Here is a 26,423-nt window from a genome sequence, read left to right as displayed (position 1 = left end):
ATATCGTTTTCTATACGAGAGAAGCAAAATACCAAAGTGATATTCAAACGCATAAGTCGAAGACAAATTTACAACGCCATGGAAAAAAACCTGAAAAAGGACGCAAAAACGAACAACAATCTACAAATCAAATGTTGCCATAAGTATTAACTTGACAGTACACGATTATTACTGCTTCCTGAAAGATAACATAAATATTCATCCTATAATAAACTCATTTTAAGTTTCAGTGTCGTACTGTGAAGTGAAAGGCGAAAAGAAAGTTAAAACTAATTGTCCCTCCAGTCACACACGATGTGGGTTTTTCTTTATCAAAGAAATTTCACTGAATGAATTTTTAGATGGATATAAACGATATAAATGACTTTGATAGAAACATATTCAATAATGAGATGACTTTCACTTGCTTTTAAAATCAATGCAGTTTGTTAGTGTTTAACCAATATCAGGATCACAATTGCTCCTTTTCAAATGAAATAAAATATACAACATTTCATAACGCAACGAAAAATGGATTAACTGAATGATCAGTTTTATCAGGATGATTATATCAATTATCAATTTTATAAAATTAAACAAAAAACCACTTTATATGTCTTATGTCCGAAGCTTTTTCTGATATTACCTTCATCAGGAATGCTGCAAAACAACAATTTGAAAGCCGAGGATAACGTTGTTTAAGTTAAAGGTAAGTGTTATACGTGTGCGATAAACGTCTTAGATTTAAAATCATTGTATAATACATAATATTGTTATATTGATATATTGCACACCAGTTGTATGGAATATTATTCATACTGGAAGTTCACAGGAATGTTCAAAGTTTTGATATAACAATATGTTCAATGTTTCTAGCCTTCTTTCTCCATAATTTTGTGTTATATGTACCTGCATACCTTTCAGATTCAATCATTGACTGACTTCACATTCCTCAATCATTTTGTTTCAGTACTAGCATTTTACTACAAAACACTTTTGGTATGAAGGTCAAGTTGCATTTTCTTGTTTACTGAAGGTTTCTTTTTTTTTGGTAACCAGTACATCAATCATGCTACTTAATCTTGAATGACCATTTTAAATTTATGCATTTTCTATAAAAATTAGAGAACTTTAATACTGAGTGTGTACAAATGTAAAACGAAATTAAATTGATGATTTCTTATAATTTCATGATGCATTATCTGCTTTTGTTTCATTTATGAATTTCATTGGAAATCAACTGGAAGCTTCGCAATTATAACAGAATTACCAATCTTTTTTATGTCGATTATCTATATTTATAGAACCCGTTTACAGTAGTATATACAGAAGACAAGGCCATTATAAGATATGCAATGGTCTTGTCCCACAATGTGTGTGTGTTTTAATTCCCCAAACTATACAAAGTACAACTGATTATCCACTGCGTAATGGCATTGATTTAATAGCACCGCTTTGTAGACTCTCCTTAACAAATTGTACATTTATTCCATCGTATATCAGAGAGTCGAACAAACTTGTAATTGGGTTTGAACAAGCTTTCGCTAACTGTGAGTACTCCTTTTTCGGTGATTTGTGTCAATTGTTTTTATGTTTGCAGTGTTTGTGCCTCGTACCGATTTTTTTAGTTAAGTCAGTTGATATTGATTTTTACATTTTGTTCCAATGTTGTGTTGTAACAACACACAAGAACTCTAACCACTCTCATATTAGGGGAGGGTTGAACGCTCATTATGTGTTTAACCCCGCCACATTCTTTATGTGTTTAACCCCGCCACATTCTTTATGTGTCTGTTCCATGTCAGGAGCCTATAGTTCAGTATTTGTCGTTGGTTCATGTCTGTCATATTTTTTTTTCGTAAAATGTTTTGTTATAGACTAGGTTAATAGTATTCTCGTTTGAATTGTTTCACATTTTCGTGTCGGGTCCTTTTATAGCCGCATTGATGAAGGTCCTATAGTGGCCTATAATTCCTTACATCCACTTCTTTTGAAATTTTGTAGATAGTTCTCATTGGCAATTATACCACATTTCCTTATTTTTATATTGATAATTCTATTCTTTCCCTGGCTACCTATCTTATTTCCAACGTTCTTTGTTGAATAATAGATACCAAGCAAACACTGTATATAGTCATTTCATATATGGTCAGTAGGAATTAAATGTTATCTAAGCTCAGCTGCACTGTTAAGCCTCATTTCTGAAAAATGACCTTCTAAAATCAAATGTAGTACAGTCAAATTATGTATGTGGTACTCCTCGTTAAGAATCTTTTCATTTCTTCTTTGATTGTAATACATACACCAATATTAGGAACGATCTACTGACTAACAATTTGAATAAGATGCAAGCCTCATAACCAAGACAAGATGGCTTAATATATATCATTTTGATGCTATACGGCAATTGGGGTATTAAAAGCTTTCTTTTCTTTTCTCTTTATATATAATTGATTGGGAAATTTTTTTAAAGAAAGTCAGTTGTTTGAATTGCTTCTTTTTTTTTACAATTAATACAATATCAAACTTAGACTTTAAGATAAATAAAAAAGCAATGGAAAAAGGTATAGTATAAGCAAACCAATAAGCATGCCGGAACCTGTATCCTTTACAGTTGCTTTAAACTTAACATTGTGATTTGTTAAAAATAGACATATTTCTTCTTTTACGAATTGTAAATTCTAGAAATACAAGATTGTCACTAGAAGTTTGCAGTCGACCATGTGCTAGAAAATCGATACATAATACCAAGCAAAAGACATGTTCAATTGGTCTAATCGTTGCAGAGTGTTGTTTTCTCACCAAAACCATTTATTTAAGACATAAAATGTAAATACTTTATGAGCAAAAATTTAGACTTAAAACAATATTTTTTACTCAAACTTTCTTAAACGTCTTTTTTTATCTGAAAAAAATTAATCATAAACAAAGTCTGATTAAAATTATGAATATCTTGGAGATATTGGAATACTTTCTCATCTTCTGAACTGGGTTTCGATTCTTTTGTCTTTTTCCTAACAAAACTGTTGATCCCTTAGTCCAAAAACACCGTATTTTGTCATTTTCCTACTTAAAAAGATATGCACTCGGTTTTCATACGAATGTTTTTCTTATTCATATTATTTTATGACACAATCTAGCTCAAAGTTGTGTGTCATTACTTTTGTTGACACGTGTAGTTCATATTATGCACAACATTAACCAAATAGCCCTTTGATCGTTCCCGGTGAAGGTAAATCCAGGTAAGCGCTTCGGACGCATAAAATTTATAACGTGTTGTTTTCATTTTTTACAGCACTGGGTCGATACCTCTGTTGGTGGACTATCAGTCCCGGAGGGTATCATATAGTCAGTACTTCGGTACTGACATGATTTATAACAAACCTTTCTAAATTGTCCGTTTATAAATTTTGAAATTATAAAGAAACAAAGGTTTCAACTACCGCAGTCAAAGTTGACCTTAGATGGATTTGACTAATTTTTTAAGTCCTTATTTGTCATATAGCTCTTCAACTGTTTCGGTTTTTATACATCCTTGGCTTTCAAATATTCGGCTTTGAGCGTTCCTGATGAAGTTAATCCAGAAAAGCGCTTCGGACTCATGAAATTTATAACTTCTTGTTTTCTTTTTCTAGCACAATATTATACAAAAACAAAATAATTATTTATGAAAAAAATCAAATAACAAAAATTCCGAACTCCAATGAAAATTCAAATCGGAAAGTCCCTAATCAAATGGCAAAATCAAAAGTTCAAACACATCAAACGAATGAAAAACAACTGTCATATTCCTGACTTGGTACAGGCATTTCCTTATGTAGAAAATGGTGGATTAAACCTGGTTGTATAGCTAGGTAAACCTTTCACGTGTATGACAGTCGCATAAAATTCAATTTTACATATTTAAACAGGTATAAATTAAATGATATCAAATGAAAGTGACAAATCAGTATTTTCACAGCACTACATAAAGCATTAAACAATAAAAAAGGATGTCTTTGCCATAAAATAAGATTAATATAGTAACACGTCGTGCATTGCATTTGATGATGAAGAGCACGGGTTAGTTAGTCATGCATAATTTAATTACGTCTTCCGTTTTAATAATAAAAAGGTATTTTTTCAGTATTTGTTCGTCAATTCCTTGTTCACTCAAATGTTTACACATTAATAAATATGCATTATGCATTAGGCGTAAAATTTAAACGTTTTTCTTACTTGATAATAAATAAAATGTTAATTATGAAAATTTCTCAACTAAACACAGGTTAATTTACATGTTCTTTAGCTAGATGCAAATACTCAAACGACCTTGAATTTGTGGCGTAATCTTCAATTGGGAAAACCTCGATGGCATGTGACTCAATCCATTTGTCAGTCAAATACAACAAAAAAATCGTTTATTTTTCATTCGTGGGAAAGGATTTTCAAATCTTCTCTGTAATCTTTAATAGAGAAAACAACTCCTACATTGTAACAATAGCATATATACAAACTAACGCCTACATTATAACTATTAGTAGTATTTGGCATATGTACGAACCATGGTATCCTATACGGAAGAAGTCAATCTTTTACGTGCTGAAATGTATGAAACAATTCTTTCGAGGAGAATATGATTGACAGCACAAATCCTATAGTTGGATACAAATCCATCTATATATCTTCTTATTTCAAGCCTAGGACACTAAAAACGAAGAAAACGTTAATCAGTTTAGAGGGAATATAGAGAGATCACAAAATAAAAAAATAGTAATTGATGAGATTGCAACCTACCATCGTAGGTTTGGAAGAGCCGACAATCATCTTAGCTATATTTCCAAAACCTTTCGGAATTTTAGGTCCTCAATGCTCTTTAACTTCGAACTTTATTTGGCCTTTCAAGTTGTCTTTTTTTTAACTACACGGGCGTCAGGCGTACAAAATTATAAGCCATGTGTCTTTGGTGAATTTTTTTTTCTGATACCTTATACTCACCAGTATCCTAAATTTATAGAAACACTAGATTATTGAGGAATTACTCAATTATTTAAAGAACTCACTGGAGGCAGCACTATCTTAGATCTTATAGTTACATATCACCCGGCTTGTTTCCGTATAACAGAAAGCATACCATGCATATTAGATCATGGTATATTATATACTGAAATAGATATTACATCAGCTGAACACCGGAAGAAACATGCTATTTATCATTATATCACAAAAAAGTTGAAAAAAAAAGGCAGAATGTAACTCACAAGAAAACGGGATAGGAGGTACAAATGTTAAAAGAAATCTGGGAACCATGACGATGCGGCAAAGTTCTAATAACTAAAACAAGAGACAAACCGATAATTCGACGTGCTTACTGGAAATATAAAAGAGGGTATAATCACAACACAACAGGATGACCACACTGGCACTAGAAATTGCATGAAGCATTTTTTGGAACTACATTAACAGAAAAGATCTGATAAGAACAGCTTCCGACTATGTAAATAGGAAGAAACCCTACAAATTTGAAAGTTAAAGCGAGCAATCTACATACCCAGTATTCTTAAGAGTAGATGTAACACAAGAAGACAAGGTCAAGATGAGGGGAAACTTTCAACTTTGGCTGACATAAACATCGATGACCCATATATAGCAGCTGGACCATACAAATCAACACCTAGAATTTTAAAAGAAATTCCCACTGTACCATTTCTAACTTTGATATGTGAAGAGTTATACAACACCGGAAAAGTATCTAGCATAAGAATATCATCAATTACTTGCTCTATCTTTCAGAAAGGAAAAGAAATTTATTTCATACTTATTTAAGACAAGAAAGTACAAACAATTAATATAGTATGTATGTTCTGCATAATTGGACGACAAAGAAGAAGGGCTGGAAAGAACCGCAGTGAATAGGGATAGGGCCATATAAGGACCCCTCAAAGAGGTTTTGTAAGGGCTAGTTAACATGCAGAGACTTTGGCATTTTTGTACACTCGCATCAAACTAAACGCCCCTTTATTGCTACTAGTGACACCTTGGTTACCGCTCATCAGAACAATATCTTAAATTTACTACAACATAGTTTTTGCACACGCAGCTAGTGGAATTCAAAGAAATTATAAAAAAAAGGGGTTACAGTTCAATAGACAGCTTAACTATGGATTACAGAAATGTATTTGACAAATTGATGAACTCATGGATGTGAGAGAGAATCACACAGTTAATCATGTTCACCTGAAGCTTGACTCCATATGATTTCAGATAGCATTGATTAGTAGCTCCTTAGAAAAATGCGACAAAAATTTGAAACATATCCATTACGTGTAAGAATATAGAAGTACAAGAGATAAACAGATAGTTGATGAATATGAAGAATACATCACCCGTATCGCATCCTAATATTAAGTTTGATACCAAATTTCAGTAAGCTTTGATATGTAGTTCCAGAGAAAAATGAGACGGACGAACTGAGGGAAACACGTACGGACAGATGTTAACCAGCTATCAGAACCATTTAATTAATTCAGAAAATTAAGATTCATTCATATCTAATTGCTCAAACATTGCTTATAACTTTTTTCATCTGAGCGTCACTGGTTGGTCTTGTGTGGACGAGACGCACGTCTGGCGTATTGAATTTTAAGCCTAGTACCTTTTGTTAGCTATTATTCGTGTGTTTCTTTGTCCTATATGTTCTCCCATTTATTTGTATTGTGGTCCTGACATGTGATGTTGTCGTTTTGATGTTGTGTTTGACGTTGCCATAAAAGCGGGAGGTTTGGCATGCCACAAAACCAGGTTCAACCCACCATTTTTTTCTTAAAATGTCCTGTACCAAGTCAGGAAAATGGCCATTGTTATATTATAGTTCGTTTCTGTGTGTGTTACATTTTAATGTTTTTGTTGTGTCGTTGTTCTCCTCTTATATTTGATGCGTTTCCCTCAGTTTTAGTTTGTAACCCGGATTTGTTTTTATCTCTATCGATTTATGAGTTTTGAACAGCGGTATACAACTGTTGCCTTTATTTAGCCTTTAGATCGCGTAAAATTACCGTCATGATTCAAGGAAGATTAACGGATGAAGCTTGACATTTCAACATATTAATAGTAAAATTCCTTGATTTAGATTAATGCAAACTGTACTATCAATAAACACGAGATAACAAGAGATATATCGCGTGTCACAATGAATGGGGTGTGATATGAATTTGGTGGGTCTGTCATACGGTTGGTATTTATATCTATTAATAAAATATTTTTCACAAAAACCTCATCTTTTTACTTTCTGATATATGATAATGTCGTGTGATGTATGTATAGCAAGAGACGCTTAACAATTGTTGAAGTATCTGATCATGGTAATTTTGGAGTTCATGTGATTCTCTCGATTTTGTCTTGGTCGATTTTGACATCTATGAATAAAACTTTTATTGTTGCGTTACACAACCTCTTGTGGTTACAGAATGCGAGTACAGTGGCCGTCTCAGATACATAAATAATTACCGATATAATTCAATTATCGAGGTTTTTCGCGAATAATGATTCCAGTGGATTCTGAATGGCCCATGGTTGACAGAATTAACTCACTAATACATATGCGTGAACCCCTAATGGCTGTTGAGTGTTGTACTCTCATCAAAACCATTGATTCAAGACAAAAATCAGAAAATGTTTTATTTGCAAAAATATCGATTTCAAACATCATTTTTTATCCAAAATTTCAAAAACAGTTATTGGGGCCGATAAATCATAACATGGTCGGATTCAAATTTTTAATTTCTTTCGCATGTATTTGAATACTAACTTCACTTTTTTCAGAAACCGGTTGCGATTTTGACATTTTTCGCAAAATAAATGTTAACCTCTTAGTTCAACAACGCTGGGTTTTTTTTCACTCTCTGACTTTCTGTTGTGAACGATATGCACTAGCTAAGAAATGATTTGTTTTAACATGTTTTCCTCTTTGTATTATTTTGGTATAAATTTAGGCAATACAGTAGTTTGCCGATGTTCAAATAACATAAAGTCAGATCAATTTTAACACAGCTCTAAATTGTATAAAAGTATTAACAAAAGTACCGAACTTCAAGGCAAATTCAAAAAGAGAGAAGTCCATAAAAACTGACACAATAAAACGTTAGACTATATCAACTAATGGAACGAATGGAAAACAACTGTCATATTCCTGACTTGATACAGATATTTTCCAAAGAAAATGGTGGGATAAAATAGTCTATTACAAGTGTCAATAGTGTGTTCATTGCACAAATTTAAAGAATTTCTAATCTAATAAATAGTCAATAATTTTAATTAACGAAAAGATAATTTCAGACAAAATATGATTAATTTATGGTAACAAATGCACTTTATTTGATGCGGAAGCGCGTTGTTTGCATACTATTATGTGGATTTAACTACTTCTTCCGTTTAAGAAATGAAGTTTTATTACTTTTGTGGTTTTTTTGTAAGTTCTTTGTAACACTACAATATCAAAACATAAACAAATGTGCTTTTTCGTCATCGCATATGGTTTAAAGTTTTCGACATATGAATTATGATCATTTTAAAACTTAACACATGTTAATTTACATGTTCGGTAGTTAGACCCTATAAAGACTAACATGACCTTGTATTTGTGGTTTCTTCTTTAATTAAAAAAAATCCCTCATTTACACGCGCCGATTCATTATTCATTTGTCAATCAATAACGATAGAAACTCATCCTTTCTCTTCGTAGAAAGGGATTGCTAATCTTAGTAGTATTTCTTATTTCCAGAAAGTCATTATCACATGCATACGGGAACGGTCAACCTATAGCGTAAGGCGTACATGAGTATAAAACATTTTCAAATTGCTCGACTTGTTGTATTAGATTACTCGAATGAATTTCGTTAATCTTGTCAAACAGGGTCTCAAATATCATTAGTTCGCGAATTCGCGGGATAAGTTTCTTAAATCAAATATTGGAGAATTTATAATCAATAAAATATATTTTAAAAAGACTAAAACTTTTCTTAAGGTCATATATGAAACGTGTTTCATGTAAGGAAATTATTGAACCAATGCATGCATATATTGTTTTTCTATTATATACTAAACTAATTTCTCTATATACATGATGCACGTGTTTTACATTTATTACGAATCTATAACGTATTATCGACAAATAATATTTAATTCAGTGATTAGTTTGTTGTCGACGTTTAACGGATCGTAACATTGAAAAACAATCAGCACAAAATCGTAGAGCACGTGAATAATAAGTGAGTTGATAGAGCGGTGTTAACTTTTTTGTATATTTCCCATGCGTTCCCATTTAGGAGATAACTGTTTTGTATTTAAAGATTGTCCTAGCGATAACGTAGATTTTATTGTCGCAAATTGGGTTTACCTAGCGACGCAACGGATATTTGCGACAGTAAAGTTAAGTTTACGAAGGCCAAGCTTAAAATACAATACAGTTATCTCCATTGTCATGCTACATATCAAAATAAATTCCATTTTAGTAAATGTTTTGACTTAAAAATGCCATAAATGAAAAAGTCCGCAAAACTGTTACATCGTCTTTTGGCATCTAATCAATATGACATCATAAATGTATATATACTCCAGATGTCAAACATAAACACTGGAAGTATATATACTTTTCGTACGCTTCTGAATGGTTTAAATATTGACAAAGAGAAGATTTTGAGGCACAAGATGTTACTTTTTTGTTTATGTTTTGAGAAATTACATAAAAAATATTGAAATTCAAAATGGTGGCTTTCCTTAGTTACGGACTGGTAGAACGTGGAATCTAACCCTTCAAAATATTTGTCGACGTCCAATGGAACTATTCGTTCTAAACGGATTGCATTAGAATTGCTAATTTAACTTTTTCATAACAGTTGTTAATGATTTGGTATATTAAATCAGTTCTTTAAGAATCAGTTATTACCGGTACTATATACCTTCCAGTGCACGTTTGTTTACATTCTTTCATCACGGTTTTCCCTTGCACTTGCTGTGCGGTAGCCGAAATTCTAACGAGAGGTCTCGTAGTTAAGATCACTGCATACGAGAAAATATCTTATTATCAAATTAGAGTACAGGAAGACAATAATTTAATAGCAATGCATTTCTGAAGATAAAGGCTTTTATTTTACAAAAAAGTCCACGTGAACTTGTTTTATAGTAAAACTTAGCCATTCAAGTAATAAAACATCTTCATCTTTTTTTTTAACTTTAAGTATCATATGACTTTGAACAACGCCAAAAGTATTTTATATCATTTCTCTACATACTTTTATAAATTTTAAACAATACAAACCATAGCAAATCCATCAACTGTTTATCATGAAAGGCATTATATAATAAAACAAGCAATTCAATATACGAAAGTATATTTTGAGAATAAAAGTAATGATATACAAATTCATTGGCAAATTTTTTTTATTTCTTTTATTCATCGACATAGAACAAGTTAAGACAGACATATGAATGATAACAAAACAGACATTTTATCAAAATGGTATGTATGAGAAAAGGAGATGGGATAATAAATAAGCATAAAGAAACAAGGACATGCTGACTTGGGGTGTGGGAAGGTTTTTAAAAATATTAATCATAGAAACTTAAAATAAAAATTGTCCATTAAAAAAATTTAAATTTATGAAACGAGATTTTTCGTATTCATAATATTAAAGAAATGTTTGAAGCAATAAAGGCAACAGTAGTATACCGCTGTTCAATAGTCATAAATCGATTGAGCGAAAAAAAATCGGGTCACAAACCAAAACCGAGGGAAACAGATCAACTATAAGAGGAAAACAACGGAACAACAAAAACACTGAACTGCTACAAAAACAAACATACTTAGAAACGGACTATTTGATAACAACTGCCATATTCCTAACTTGGTACAGAACATTTTAAGAAAAAATGGTGGGTTGAACCTGGTTTTATGGGTAGCCTAACCTCCCGCTTATATGGCAATGTTAAAAAATACCGCTAAAATGACAACATTACGTGCCAGGAATACAGAACAAATAAACGCAAGAACACTCAGGACAGAGAAATACATACATAAATAATATAATATAACATTACAACATGTAAACAACAGAATAAAACGGACAAACCTCCATTAATTTACGACAGTACACAAGTACACCACAATAGAATTATGAACTGTGCGTCACACGAATGTATCAACGCCACAAAAAGTGACGTCACAGGTAAATTTCTAAAAATAGAATATAAAATTGGGATTAGGTTTGTAATGGTGTTATTTTATGTATTATCTGCATGTTTATATACTAAACTAAGTCTTCTGTGCAAATTCTTTTACATTTATTTTACAAATATATAATGCGTTCTATAAAATGTTCTACCATGATTGCTGATTGAATACTTTGACTGCTAATTAACTTTCGGTTCTAGTCCCGAATTTTACCTTGGTTAACTATCATCAATGAATCACTGAGCACATGTATAATAAGAGAGATGATGGAGCAATATCTGTTTTTTTAATACTTTAATTACTAAGCCAGCTTCTAGACAAATTTAGACAGAATTATGATGGTGGGTTTCTGTCTAATTGAGTAGACCCACATCTCTTTTTTCTTAAAATTTATTGCAAATTGTATGCATTTCTTTTATATTCTTTATTCTATAGTGATCTTTTCTGCATCTTTTATTAATCTATATGAGGGATTACAATCGACTTTTCTACATCTTTTAATCTATATGAGGGATTACAAGACTCAGGTATACAAGGGATATCAATATAAATAGATGTGGCGTATTCAACAATGAGACAGCAACCCAGATTCGCTTGATAAATAAAGTTGTCTGCAAACTGCAGGTCAGCATTAAGCTAAGTCTTCAACAATAGGCAGGTTTCTATACAATATGTCAAGCTCTAAATTGCCCTAGATCTTTGAAGATTGGTACGCTTCTAAACAAACATATTTATTTTGTATTTACATTGTATCATAGATCAAATTTATTTGTTCAGTATATGTTCACTGGTGTTATGTCTTTTGATTGATTTAAACCATTTCAATTGATATTTTATAGTGTGTCTGTCTTTCTATGTTTATTCATAATATCTTGACAGTAAAAGAGAGGCGAAAGATACCAAAGGGACATTCAAACCCAAAGGTCGAAAAAAAACTGACAGCGTCATGGCTGAAAAAGAAAAAGACAAACAGTACACAAAACACGACATAGAAAACCAAAGACTGAGCAACCATAACCCCACCAAACCAGGGGTGATCTAAGGTGCTCTGGAAGGGTAAGCAGATCCTACTGCACATGTGGCACCCGTTGTGTTGCTCATGTTAGTACAAACCCTGTGATTAGTCTTATTCAGTAGGTCACAATCAAGGAAAAGGGGACAGGATTGTAGTTATGACAATTAAATATTTGTTATTGGTTTCTGAAAGTGAACAAAAATATTTCATCATATACTGGAAAAAGCCAGTTTGAACTTATTTGAAGTTTCAATGTCATGTTGTGAGATAAAAAGATTCAATTTCTTTAAAAAAAATTAATGCCCACCTCCTCCCCAGTTTCCACCTGAAACTAAGAATTTTCATTCACTGTTGAGTTTTTAAATTAGATGTTATGAATTGGTTATTTTAAAAAACGTGGTATGTGCTACCAAAAAATGAGACGTTACACTATTATTTTAATTATCTATGTGTAAATATCTGTTTTTGATTGTATTGTAATCTATGTGTGACAGCCTCTAGGATGATGACTTTGTTGTAACTAACTGTGTTTAACTTCTGCAATAACATAAATGGTACCAATTTAGATGCACCAGATGCACATTTTGATATTTAATGTCTCTCCAGTGATGATTGAGGCCAAAATATTTGAATATCCGTAATTTAATACAAATGTCGAAGAGCCAATCAAATAAAAAAGGACCAAAAGTATACACAAATTCGGACAAGGAATCAGAGCTATGTATTAGGGAAATATATTCCTTAATCTAAAATAAAGAATTTATTATTATTATCATTACCAAATTGATAGTTAAAGGGAGAACACTCTAAATTATTTAAATTTTTCTAAATTTTTCATTTTATTATTTGCTGTCATTTGTCTTTTTCACTTATAACAAACTATGCTTTTATTGGTTGAGATTGTACTAAAAGTATTGTGTATCAAAAATAATAATTGGTAGTTAAAATTGTAGTGTATGCTAAATTTTCGTACATGAATCTTCTGATATGAAATTTAAATATTAACTGTCACATTTATGGCCTGCATCATCATAACTTCTGTTAGTTGTTATATTTGCCTTCAGTGGACCATAAAAGAATTATTGATTATCTTAATGGTCAAATCTATAGCGGTTGAGAAATTTTAATGAATGGTTATATTGTGATAAACATCTAAGATTTGGAAGACATAAAAACATGGCAAAATACATAAATTTATTAAAATAAAAATCATATATTGCACATCAGTTCACTGGAATATTGAAAATTTTCACATTACAAAATGTCCACTATTTTCAGCCTTCTCTCTACAGAATGTTTTGATCTGTGCAGCTACATACTTTTAAGATTTAATGATTGACTGACTTCACAGTATTCAATCATATTTGATTTTGGTACTTTGATGCAAAGAACTTTTGGTATGAAGGTCAAGTTGTATTTTCTTGATTACTGAATTGTGCTTGTATCTTCAGAGCTTCACTTTTTTGTTGATTGGTACAATAATCCTGTAAATTTCAAGTAGCATAATTTACAATTAACAAATAATGCATTTTCTATAAAATGAAAAGAAATTTTAATACTAAATTGTGTTGAAATATAGAAAGAAATGAAATTTACGATTTTCAATAATAGCATTTGTGTACTTTCTGTTCTTTGTTCTATCCATCGAATCCCTTTGCATTCAGTATGAATCTTGTAGACAAAAGCAGATGTGTTTTTTTCTAAATGCTTACATTTAATACTTCTAATGATGAAGAATCATCAGTTATAGATGTCAATACTATTGAATAAATTAACAGATGTCATTTCATTGTGGAACTACAGTTATCAGAATTGCTAATTTTTTATGAAAACATAAATTTACCAAATTTTCATAGGAAAGCAGTTTTACTTTTGTAAATGGTTCAACTCGATCCCTTACTTTCTTATTTCTGAAATAGGAGTATTTGTCCTTCCTACGGTCCAAACCTCTTATAATAGAAAGCTGAATAAAATGTTTACCAACCTGTAAAAATACCTCAGCTAGATTACCAATTCTTTTGTTGGAAGCTTGACTAAATCTCAGCATACATTCCACAACGGGTACACTGCATATTTCTAAAAAATAAAAAGACATTTCTTACGTTTACATGGAATGAATTATCCAGTGTATGAAACTGAATGTCAGTTGAAACTAGCCATACACAATCTTATATAGAACAATATAATACATATTTTGCTACCTTCCAGTAGTCCTATTATATGTAATAAGGCTATGATTATTGAATCTAGTGTAGACATCCAGTGTTATAGAATCTGGTGTAGACATGCAGTATTATAGAATCTGGTGTAGACATGCAGTATTATAGATTCTGGTGTAGACATCCAGTATTACAGAATCTGGTGTAGACATCCAGTATTATAGAATCTGGTGTAGACATGCAGTATTATAGAATCTGGTGTAGACATCCAGTATTATACATATAAGTCTATCTGCCCACTACTGATTTTGCAGATATGTTATGTTCTATAAACTTTTAAAAACATTTTGAATGTATAGAAATTATTGTACAGATTCAAAAGCAATTCGTTCACCAACTTCTTTCACCATTAGAAATTACTAAATGTACTTTTTCAGTTGACAATGCAAATTTTAAATACAACCATGATAATCCAATTCACATGCCCTATTTTCCAAGGTGTCTACAAGTAGAATAAGATACATACATTAATGTTATAATAGTCTATTGCAGTTTCTTTTTTATTTTTAAAATTATGGGTAGTCAGTTATTCACTATTTTAATGATTAAAAGAAGAGTTTTTATTACCTGTTTTAGAATTAGGTGTAGTCAGATACATCAGGGTTGTAATGGCTGACAATACTGTTTCTTCATTTGTACTATCAAAAAGAAATTAAAGAAATTGGACAGACAAAAAGAAAGTAAAGTGAATGGACTGCTAAAAGGAAAGTAAAGTGTATAATGTGTGAGTGATGAAGTAATGTCAAAGTGTACTGCAGCACATATATTTAAAACAATTGAATATTTTATGTTCAAATCTTTTCATCAGCTTTTAACTATGTCATTAATAAATGCATTCTTTATTTCAGATAAGACTAAACAATGTGATCTTTAATAAAAGAATAATTATTTTTATAAATTAGTGTTCAAAATGGACATTACAGGACAACAAAAGAGTATGTTATAAATGTAAAACAATTGTGAATGTCTTCCCTCCTTTCCCAAACATCAGAGAGTGGTTGATTGATAGAGTGTTGTTTGTGTAAAGTCTACAGACATATATTTCACATACTAGTAGATTGATTTATTGGTTGTGTAATGTTTAGTGAGATATAACATGCATTTTCAGTACATAGAGAAAGAAAACTGGTTAAATGTATCCCCTCAAAAAGGAAGGGTGGGGGATCCAGTTCCTCCATTAAACTAGAGCCGTCAACATAGAGGTATCAATATCCCCCGTACAAGATTTTCAGTTTCTGCTGTGAAATTAAGTATTGAGACAATGACAATTTGAGATTTTTGGCTTTCTACCATTCATTTTATATAATCATTGCATTTTTGGGGTCAAAGCCACAATGACCTAATCTTACTGACAAATAATTTTCTCATAATGCATCTGCACATTTAGTTTGATTCAGTTTGGTTAACCTAAGTTCTCCAGAGACATGTTGCAAAAAAACAGGAATTTTAAGTGGGAAAAAGTGACAAAATAAGAAAAATAAATGATAATATTCAGAAGAAAATCAAATCTATCTTCCCTTGGAAAGGTGAAAAAGCATAGTTATTGTTGCATCAAAAATATTCAAAATCAGGAACTTTGTAGTTTGGTTGAATAAAGCATGAAAACAATCTTCAGAGTGAGTGTTGAAAAACACTAGAGTCCCAAATTCTGATCAAAATGGTCTGACAAATCTCTGATGTAAAAGTACTTATTCTTTTATTAAACAAAAAATTGCAAAGAGTATGATTTTTGTTATTTTTTTGTCCTCCTCTCCCTTTAGGAGAAATTAACTCATATTCATAGGATTGATCAAAGGTTATTTTCAGATTTCTTTCATTTATATGTTTTGGAGTTTAGTATGACGTCCATTTTCACTGTACTAGTACACAAAAATGTACACATTTTTATTTAGGGGCCAGCTGAAGCCCGACTCTGGGTGCAGGATTTTCTCGTATGTTGAACCCCCATTGGTGGCCTTTGGCTGTTTTCTGCTCTTTGGTTGGGTTGTTGTCTCTTTGACATATTCCCCATTTCCATTCTCAATCTTATTCCCATAATTGATTTTGAATATCTTAAAAGAATTACCTTGATAAGCATTTAATTACCAACTGAACACCATTATTCTTCAGGATATATTCCTTATTTTCTTTATCTATAATATAAAACATAGTTAATCAATATTACAAAGTTTGTCAAACCCATATTGTCTTTAAACCTAATCAGGTACTAAACAAGATTGCTTCAGCTTAACAAAATGTCTCACACCGCTGTGTAAATGAGGAATTAAATTGTATGTTCAAAATAGAATTGTAGAACGGGAACATATGATAGATTACATTATGAACTGATTATGAAGTGTGTTTATAGCTTTTGTATTTGTTACTGTTATTCAATAGGCAGAACATGCTGTCATTGTGGTACAATAGTAGAAAAAAATAGTCAAATGTTCTCTTTGTATTGATGTGTTTCAAACTGTCTGACAAACGGACAGACATATTTGGACCATCACCATATGACTGAGATTAGACAAAATACAAAAGGTTAGTCAATGCAGGAATCAGAGTGATTTATTGATTGAGAGTCTGTTATAAATTTATACGCCCATAATTTGGGCCATAAATGCATTAGTCCAACAAGCTTGCATACTTTGTAAGATTATTTTGAAAATATTTCTTAATCAGTATATATTTCAACAGTTAAATTTGAAATGTAAGTTTGCATTGCTTAATCTAAATAGGAGGTTTTTATATTTCTATTTATGCGTCCTTACTCTTATTACTATGATTTTAACTGTTGAAACAAATTATTAAATATCATACAATTGCAATTCTGTTACAAATATATATATATGTATGTATGTCAGCAGCCTGTTGTTCAGTGGTTGTCGTTTGTTGGTGTGGTTCATAGGTGTTTCTCGTTTCTTGTTTTATATATAGATTAGACCGTTGGTTTTCCTGTTTGAATTGTTTAACACTAGTCATTTTGAGGCCCTTTATAGCTTGCTGTTCGGTGTGAGCCAAGGCTCCGTTTTGAAGGTCGTACTTTGACCTATAATAGTTAACTTTTTATACGTTGTGACTTGGATGGAGAGTTGTCTCATTGGCACTCATACCACATCTTCTTATTTATAATGTATCCTAATTTTATGACCAAAAAAATAAATCTTAATAATAGATTTTCAAAATTATACTGATTAAGAAATATTTTCCAAACTTATCTCATGTACCAGTAGTCTCAAAATTGATTGTTTATGCAGAGAAAGTTAATAGTGGAGCTGGATATCCAAGGGTGTGCTAAAAATTCAAGGATGAAGGAGCAGTACCATAAAATAGCCTGTGCTGATCCCTGCATCTGGTATTCTTAATGATCATTCCGTAAAAGAACAAATTTCTGGTTATTTTGATAATACTGAACTCCCTCTTATTTGTTATGTTTATAAAAAATCTACACGGAAATATGTACTTAATTATCGAAGTGCGTAAAGATGTTAATATCAGTGACAATACACCTACGTCATAACATTGCAGTAATTCCAAATATATTTATGGCCCCAGTTCCCATGTTATAACAGGAGACCTTAACATTGTCCATGACCGAGAGTTGAAATCATTCCTCAGTAAGGAACCTAAATATCGTCCCTCGTCAATTATTAATTGGAATGAGTGCCATAACAATATCCACGACTCACTCCATACTTACTGCACGAAATGGATAAAAGGAGAAAAATCCTTAGATTCTTTTTCTAATTCAGTAATGAACATAGTAATTATTCGTATTAAACATTTTAAAGAACATTTTACTCCTAACAACAACCATATTAGCAATATTCCTCGTATCAAACATAAGCTAAAAGAACTCGCCAAGGAATTTGTTTTTGTCTTAGCTGATAAGGCTGACAATAACATCATTATCGTTTGACGTAAATTTTACATTGGGGTTCTGCAAAAGGAAATCACGAATTCACCAACAATCCGACTGACTCCATGTTTCTGGAAAATGACCTCTGTAACAAACATAAACTTTTAGCCAGTGTTCTCCCCAGATATTTCATTTAGCATCCTGGTAAACAGGGGAAATTGAAATACCATCTTGTTTCTAAAAATTATAGCATCACATCCATAACATAATCTGTAATAATAACCACTTCAGATAGCATCACATTTAAGATTATAGCATCATATAACCATGATGCTAAAAGGCCCTGGGGAGAACACTGCTTTTAGCTACCTCTTTACAAGCAGCACCGAATAACATGAAAGTTCCAACTATGTACTGGCTTCCAAAGCTGCACAAAACACCTTTAATACAAATACAGATTTATTTCGTCTTCAAGCCATTGTTCCACTACTAAACTGTCTATCCTACTTACTAGTACACTTGGTACAATCAAAAACCTGGTAATAAATTGTTCAAATAAGGCCTTTGAAAATAGTGGAATTAATTACTTTTGGAGTGTCAAATATTTGTTGGAAGTACTTGATAAATTGTATACTCATATTGGTGATTTCGAATCTGTTCAAAGTTTTGATTTTTTTACCCTCTATACCACTTTGCCTCATAATCTCATTAAGAAAAAATTCACACACCTAATTAAATGGGCATTTAAAAAGTCAGAATGCGAATATATATGTTCAAACTCTTTTAGGTCATTATTTACAAATTACAATTTACGACTAAAATCAGCAACGACCCATCGAAACAACATCTGATACAAAAATTTAATAACACTTTTAGATATTTCGATGATATATTGGCTCTCAATATTGACAACTTCGATATGTACACTAAAGAGATTTATCCTGCTGAACTGACTTTAAATAAAGCTAATACTAAAAATGAACACTGCCCTTTCCTGGATCTTGATATCTTTATCTTTAACGGGAAGCTTAATACCAAAATTTACGATAAAAGAGATGATTTTTCATTTCCTATTGTTAACTATCCATTTTTAGATGGTGATGTTCCCTTGTCATCGTCTTATGGTGTTTATATATCTCAACTTGTTCGATTCGCTCGTGTATGTAACAACGTATTTGATTTTAATGAATGAAATCGCTGTATTACTGAAAAATTATTACACCAGGGTTTTCGATATCACAAACTTGTCAAAACATTTACTTAATTTTATCATCGGTACAAGGACATCATTCGTAAATATAAATCAACGTGCAGACATTTTATACGTTCAGGTACAAAATGTATTTCACATCCAATCTTTTATGATAATATTCTATACAAAGCATAAAAATGTCGTCATTTACCTCAAAAGCTAACCAAACCTTTAAACAGACTTATTCAGAAGGGATATAATTATGATACTGTTGTCAGCTCATTAAAGATGGCATTTATTGGAATTAATATTGATTCATTCATAGGGTCTTTGCATCAAAAATAAACACATTTATTCTAAAACCAATTGTTGGCATGATACGGGTTATGTTCTTCTCGTATATTTTATGATGGTATGATAATAAACCCCTAACTGGAGGGATTGTGCTTGATTTTCATATGATGAAGACATAATCTTTCAATCAGTTAATTGAGGTCTGAAGCTGGCATGTCAGTAACTGCTAGTAGTCCTTTGTTAATTTATGTTATCATTGTCATTTTGCTTAGTTTCTTCTGTTACCAATTCTAACATCGGACTAGGACTTCTTTTAAACTGAGTTTTACTGTGGGTATTGCTGTGTGTTTGTTTATTCTGCATTGGCTACAGGTTTAGGGAGAGGGTTGGGATCTCACAAAACTTGTTTAACCCCGCCGCATTTTTGTGCCTGTCCCAAGTCAGGAACCTCCGTCTTTTGTTAGTCTTGTATGTTTTTTTAATTTTGGTTCATTTATATGTTTCGGGGCTTAGTGTGACGTCCATTTTCTCTGAACTAGTACGCATTTTTGTTTAGGGGCTAGCGGAATCCCGATTCCAGGTCAGCGATTTTCTCGCTGTGTTGAAGACCCATTGGTGGCTTTGGGCTGTTTTCTGTTCTTTGGTCGGGTTGTTGTCTCTTTGACAAATTCCCTGTTTCCATTCTCAACTTTATCATAATTACCTAAACAGCAATTACATATACCTCCCACAGCAAATTCTACCAATTGGTCATCTGTTTCCTCAATAGCATCTACAACATAAACATTAACACCTGCACTCAATCTTCTAAAAACAAAATTCACAAAAATTTAAACACATACCTATTGATACATTTTTGTTTCATCTCTGCATGTATATATCTCATATTTTTTTTAAGATAAATATTGATTCCATTTCAGTGTTTTACCTATATTTTTTTTTAAGGATTAGGAATTAACTGAAAGGATAGTAGTCTTATGAATTTTGACGGATGGGGCTGATACAGAGTAATAAGGAATTTCAAATTTTAAAAGACAGAGGCATAAATTAAACCACCAAGTATAAGCCCAATAAGAAAAACATAGCATTTAACACTTAGTGGAATCATTTATTTTCCCACTGATCGTGATATTAGGAGTGAGGCTTAGTTCTAGTTAAACCCTACCAATTTTATGTGCATTTCCAAAATTAGAACTCTTGTAAGTAGGAATTTAAAAGAAATATGGGGTATATCTCAATGACTCAGCAACCCAACAACACAATGAAAAGACATCTACATTTAACCCGACGACAAAACAAAAAGATATTTATGTCCATCACTGTCCTCTTTGTGTTTCTTTCTACAAAGAAATTTGGTGTATGCAGATTTCAGATATTTTATGTCGTCTCTTCATCTAATTCCCAAAATATTCAGACACAAGCCAATTAAGAAATTTTCAAACCAGTGAAAACCATTTATTTTTAAAACTTTTGAGACATTGCTTTTAATTTTTAAATCAAATTATCTATGCTTTCTCAGGACACATTAGAAAGATGAATACTATTCCATTTACAATTAACACAAAAGCAATGACTTGATTCTAATACACCTATCACTATTTATTCCAATCCAGAAAAGTTCTAAAATTACACAACTCTTTCAAACCACTTGAAGCTATCTGGGGCCCTGTTTAAACAGTGTACTGCGCATAAAATTTTTCAAAAAGTTATGTTTAAACCATTGTAAACAATTCAAACAAAGCATTTTTTTACTGTAATTTGTGAATAAAAAATTGGATCATAAACTATACAAATTTCAAAATGTTCACTTTCTACACATTTACTACCCTCAGCTCATTACTGATGTCCTTTGTTCTTGCGTCACTTGACCCAAACAGGAAGTTGTCTAAGTGACTGTTTTTTTCCAGATGGGACTAAATAGCAATAAGGTGTATTACTGTGGTGTAACATTTTAAATGAAAGAAAATTTATTTGCTGAACATACAAAATTTCACCATATTTCACATTTATTTATTTGGTGTACATACAAAATTTCCCCATATTTCACATATTTGTGTACATACAAAATTTCACAATATTTTGCATATTTGGTGTACATACACAATTTCCCCATATTTTGCATATTTGGTGTACATACAAATTTCACCAAATTCACATATATTTATTTGGTTCATACAAAACTTCACAATATTCACTTCAGCAATTTGTAATACTACATGTACTTACAATTTAAGAGCTGAGTGACAATTAATTTGAATCCAAGTGTTGTAAGGAAAAAAAGTGTTGCATTTGTATCAAAAATTACCTAGAAAGAGATCCAGCATGTTCAATGTTCTGAAGTAATCATAGTTTACTGGGTCATATGCAAAGTTTGCCAGGTTTGCCAACACTTGCTGCTTTGATTCTGTCAATAAAATAAATCTATTCTAAAGAACTAGCTCAAAGTCAAAAACCATTTGGAAATTCAAGTCAATTGCTTGCCCTCCTTTGCTAAAGTCAAACTGTCATTTCAGGTGAAAAGACTCATGTTTTGCTTTATAAGAGTTAACTTCTTCAGAGGCAGTCATTAGTCATCTGAAAGTTTTTTCCTTCAAGTAATTTGGTTTTGACGGCAGATATTTGATAGTCCTTGTTAAATTACTTTGCAACTAAGAGTTATTTACATTGCGTAGGTTTTTACATATTTGTATAGACACCTGTCTATTGTTGAAGGCTGTATATTGACCTCTAGATATCTTTTCGGTTATCTGTGTTGTTGGTTGCTGTCTTACTGACGTACCCCCGGTATACTTCCTTTCATTTGTATTTGCGATAATTACAAAAGATATGTTTTAACCAAATATAGGTTAAGGCTCCTGGAAAACTCAGAAAAGTTCAAGTTTTTAAGAAATGTTTAGAGAAACATAAAAAATTATAAAGTTTAGACATTTTAGAGCATGAAATCTTTTATCATTCATTTCAAAATTGTTTGGAAAGGGGGTTAAATTTTGTTGAGTTATGTCATATAAGAGTGGAAGCTATATGTATGCAAATTTTTCCACACGCTTTTTGAGTGAGACTTGTTTACTTATAGCATGATCCTTTGCCTATTGCTTCACCTTGTCTATACATTTAGAAACCTGTAGATGTGTCTATAGTCACTTTAATGTCCTTTGGTAGATAGTTGTCTTAATGGCCATTTTATCACATCCTCTATTTACAATTGTTTCTGATGAATATAAGCCTACCAGAGTTAACTTATAAATCTTGAAATTTACATTAAGCATATAAATAAATTGAACTAGTGTAAGTGAATCCTACCAAGGCTGTTTGTGTCTTGATATTCTGTGACAAGAGACTGTAAATAACTTAGTCTTCCAATACCATAAGGTCCTGTTCTTTTATCTAATTGCTCCTTGCTACTAAACATCTGTAAAAATATACATGTTTTACTTACAATGAACTAAAAGTCTTTGTTGTGATCATTAAATGCAATAGTGAAAATAAGTTACACCAATGTCTTGTAGGCAAGAGGATGAATAAAACTTATATAAAAGAATTATTCAAATTGGGTACAAACATGACATATATCGTTTCAAGCAAAATGAAAAAAAAATAATTTGAAAATGAAATCGAGTGAGAGGACATTGCCACATCTCTGGATTAATCTATTTAAACTCTATATACATGATATGTTTGTTTTTTCGTGTGTTTTGATCCATATTTTGTAACGTGTATATGTTACCCCTCCAAAAAAAACAAACAGAAAAAAAACAAACCCAACAAATTTGGAATATTCATTTGTACAGTAAGTAAGTATAATTCTGTAAGAAAGTAAAGACTTTATTTATAGAGAAAAACACATTTAAAGCATACAAATTATCTTCCATTTCGCCCTCTAATTAAAAACAAATGACAACATATCTCAGTTAAATTTGCATAAATGACGTCATTAATCGTGACAATAGACTCTTACTGTACGTTACATTGGAAATATATGGGAAAATCCAAGAATTTGAAAGTCCAATATTGCAGTGAAGCAGAAGCTCAGGGACTAACAAATCACATGTCATTACGATTGATAAGTAAAATAAAGTTAGAGAACGGAAACTAAAAATTCAGCAATTTTTATGTTTATAAAGGGACATAACTCAAGAATGGTAAAAGTGTCGCCACTAAATTTCGTACTTAATCTGTATTATGTAGTAATAAGCATTGTGTATAACTTTCATAACATTTGGTTGAGGCAAACTAAAGTTAGAAAACGGAAACAAAAAATTTGTACTTGATCTTAGTTTTGTGGTAATGAATATTGTGTATAGGTTTCATAATGTTTGGTTGAGGCAAACTTAAGTTACAGAATGGAAACTAAAAATTTTGCAATTTTTCGATTTATAAAGGGGCATAACTCAATAATGGTTAAAGTGACACTACCCAAATTCAACTTGATCTGTGTTTTATCAGTGGAAGTCAAAATTAAACATTGCATTGTATAAAGCATTGATTTTAGTTGATTCAACTATAATCATGGACAAAGGAAGATAACTCCAATTTTAAAAATAACTTGATATTTAGAAGAAAATAAAAATTTTGCAATTTTTCCATTTATAAAGGGGCATTACTCTAGAACGGTTAAAGTGACGCCACCAAAATTCAAACTTGATCTGTGTTTTGTGGTAACAAGCATTGTGTATAAGTTTCAAACTATTTGGTTGAGGCAAACTTAAGTTAGAGAACTGAAACTAAAAATTTTGCAATTTTTCCATTTATAAAGGGGCATAACTCTAGAACGGTTAAAGTGACGCCACCAAAAATTCAAATTTTATCTGTGTTTTGTGGTAACAAGCATTGTGTATAAGTTTCATACTATTTGGTTGAGGCAAACTTAAGTAAGAGAACGGAAACTAAAAATTTTGCAATTTTTCCATTTATAAAGGGGCATAACTCTATAACGGTTAAAGTGACGCCACCAAAATTCAACATTGATCTGTGTTTTGAGGTAATAAGCATTGTGTATAAGTTTCATAACATTTTGTTGAGGCAAACTCAAGTTAGAGAACGGAAACCAATTTTGGGACGTACGGACGGACGTACGGATGGACGTACGTACGTACGTACATACAGACGGACAAGGGTAAAACTTAATGCCCCCACCGCTACGAGGGGGGCATAAAAAACCATGCAAATCAAATCACTTCTTAAAGCAGGGAGCTGATAAGCTGCGATTACTATTATACCTAACAGAAGTCAATGAATTCAACAGATTTTGATTGGCAATAACGTGAAGTTGTCAATCCCGTGGTTAAAGTTATCTCAGAGATAAGGTAGCACATGTCTGATATAGTAAACAATATAAAAATAAGGAGATGTGGTATGCATTTTGCCAAATGCTGATCCACCAAGAACCAGATATATTAACTTAAGCTTTTGTACAGCTTTTCACCACAGCTTGTTACAATGTCAAATGCATTGATAGATTATAAGAATGTCAAATTATTTTATTGATATTTGCTTTTTTTCAGATTGAAAAGAAGACTACTTACTTCGAACCACTTACTTCTACTTTCTATTTACCCGGAAATAAACATTGGAAATTGGACTTTATAGAAAAAAACAGACACTTCCGAAAGTTTGACAAGTCACGTGACAAATTGTTGACAAACTGAAAGGGCCCAACTGAAAGACTGATAGGACTTATATCGAGCTAATTATGAAATGTTATTTGTTGTTCTTTTGAACAAATACAAAAACGACTTTTTCTAGCACTTGTATAGCATTATCTGTATCTTATTAACAGCTCATCCCACTGAGGAAACAGCTTCACCAGAAAATTGCAATGGCGGAGAAAAGTCCATCCACGGCTGGTCAAGTAAAGATTGGCCATTACATTCTTGGTGAAACACTAGGAACTGGAACATTTGGAAAGGTCAAAAGTATGTCTTTTGTTTATTACAGACATTGCGTTAAAAGATAGAAACATTCAGAAATTATATGACATACTTAAGGTGAAGGTCATTGTACCATTATTTTGTACACTGAATTCTTATTTACATATAAAATGTATGCTGCAAATGTGCTATTTGAGCACTCAAATTCATTGATTTTATATATTTTTTTTGTGATATACAGTCACGGAAGGAATATTGCCTAGTATGTGATGTTGATTATTTTTTACGATGAGATTGATTTATCAGGTCAGGAATAACCACCAATTGGTGGATTATACCTCAATTGGCGTATATTATAATCCACCAATTGACATATATTGGTAAATACCAATTGACGTATAATGCAAGTTTTTTGTTATAAAATGCTAGTGTGAGATAGGAGCATCATTTTGCAACTTACAACCTATTTTATGACCATTATTGAGTCCTTCGAAAGTTTCAGTTTTGTCAAAGCCTGCTGCATCTCTTAAGAATTCATGTGTACAACAATTCTTTTGTTGAAACATCTGTACTATTGACCATGATTGACTTTTAATAATGAAAGTCAAGTACATGTATTAACAAAGAGCTCCATTCACCTGTGGAGTTGTACTCATAATCACATGACTGCAGACAGTATTGATGTCCGTTGACAAGTTATTAGTGGTAAATTTGCCAATCAAGAATTGACAAGATAACAATAGAAGAATCTGCAAATACAGTTATTGATTAAATGCAATATGTTATGTCACTATACTAAACTAGGAATGTTTG

The 26,423-nt window shown here is 31.7% G+C and overlaps 2 protein-coding genes across 11 annotated transcripts in view; one reads left to right on the top strand and one right to left on the bottom strand.

Moving 5' to 3' along the window:
- Positions 1-13,380: 13,380 nt before the first annotated feature.
- LOC127733807 (armadillo repeat-containing protein 7-like) lies at positions 13,381-25,320 on the bottom strand. Of its 2 annotated transcripts, none has more exons than XM_052243143.1 (8): positions 25,266-25,320; positions 23,044-23,152; positions 22,049-22,147; positions 20,447-20,515; positions 16,485-16,551; positions 14,987-15,057; positions 14,185-14,276; positions 13,381-13,684 (listed from the first exon to the last, which is right to left on the bottom strand). In XM_052243143.1, exons 2-8 carry the CDS (start codon positions 23,150-23,152, stop codon positions 13,607-13,609), a joined length of 585 nt encoding a protein of 194 aa, XP_052099103.1. In that variant the 5' UTR covers positions 25,266-25,320; the 3' UTR covers positions 13,381-13,606. The 2 variants fall into 2 exon arrangements, with proteins under 2 accessions (XP_052099103.1, XP_052099113.1); XM_052243153.1 differs by having other exon boundaries at positions 25,280-25,319.
- Positions 25,321-25,352: 32 nt separating this feature from the next.
- The window catches only part of LOC127733673 (5'-AMP-activated protein kinase catalytic subunit alpha-2-like), a 51,794-nt gene continuing 50,723 nt past the window's right edge, over positions 25,353-26,423 (top strand). For all 9 annotated transcript variants that reach the window (XM_052243046.1, XM_052243038.1, XM_052243009.1 and 6 more), the window contains exon 1: positions 25,353-25,655. In XM_052243046.1, the coding sequence (XP_052099006.1) occupies positions 25,559-25,655 (97 nt within the window). In that variant the 5' untranslated portion in view covers positions 25,353-25,558. The remainder of the gene's footprint in view (positions 25,656-26,423) is intronic.

The sequence above is a fragment of the Mytilus californianus genome, unplaced genomic scaffold, assembly GCF_021869535.1.
Source record: "Mytilus californianus isolate M0D057914Y unplaced genomic scaffold, xbMytCali1.0.p SCAF_1, whole genome shotgun sequence".
In the NCBI taxonomy this organism is placed as follows: domain Eukaryota; kingdom Metazoa; phylum Mollusca; class Bivalvia; order Mytilida; family Mytilidae; genus Mytilus; species Mytilus californianus.
Note: the sequence above shows the minus strand (reverse complement) of the source record. Positions and strands in the feature narration are given on the sequence as shown.

What these genes read in the sequence shown, in the direction of transcription:
- LOC127733807 (XM_052243143.1), bottom strand. Translation starts at nt 23,152, where the DNA reads ATGTTTAGTAGCAAGGAGCAATTAGATAAAAGAACAGGACCTTATGGT. An exon ending in CATGCTGGATCTCTTTCTAG is followed by an intron (nt 20,516 to 22,048) that starts GTAATTTTTGAT and finishes TTTATGTTGTAG; the next exon opens with ATGCTATTGAGGAAACAGAT. An exon ending in GTAATTAAATGCTTATCAAG is followed by an intron (nt 15,058 to 16,484) that starts GTAATTCTTTTA and finishes TCTTTTTGATAG; the next exon opens with TACAAATGAAGAAACAGTAT.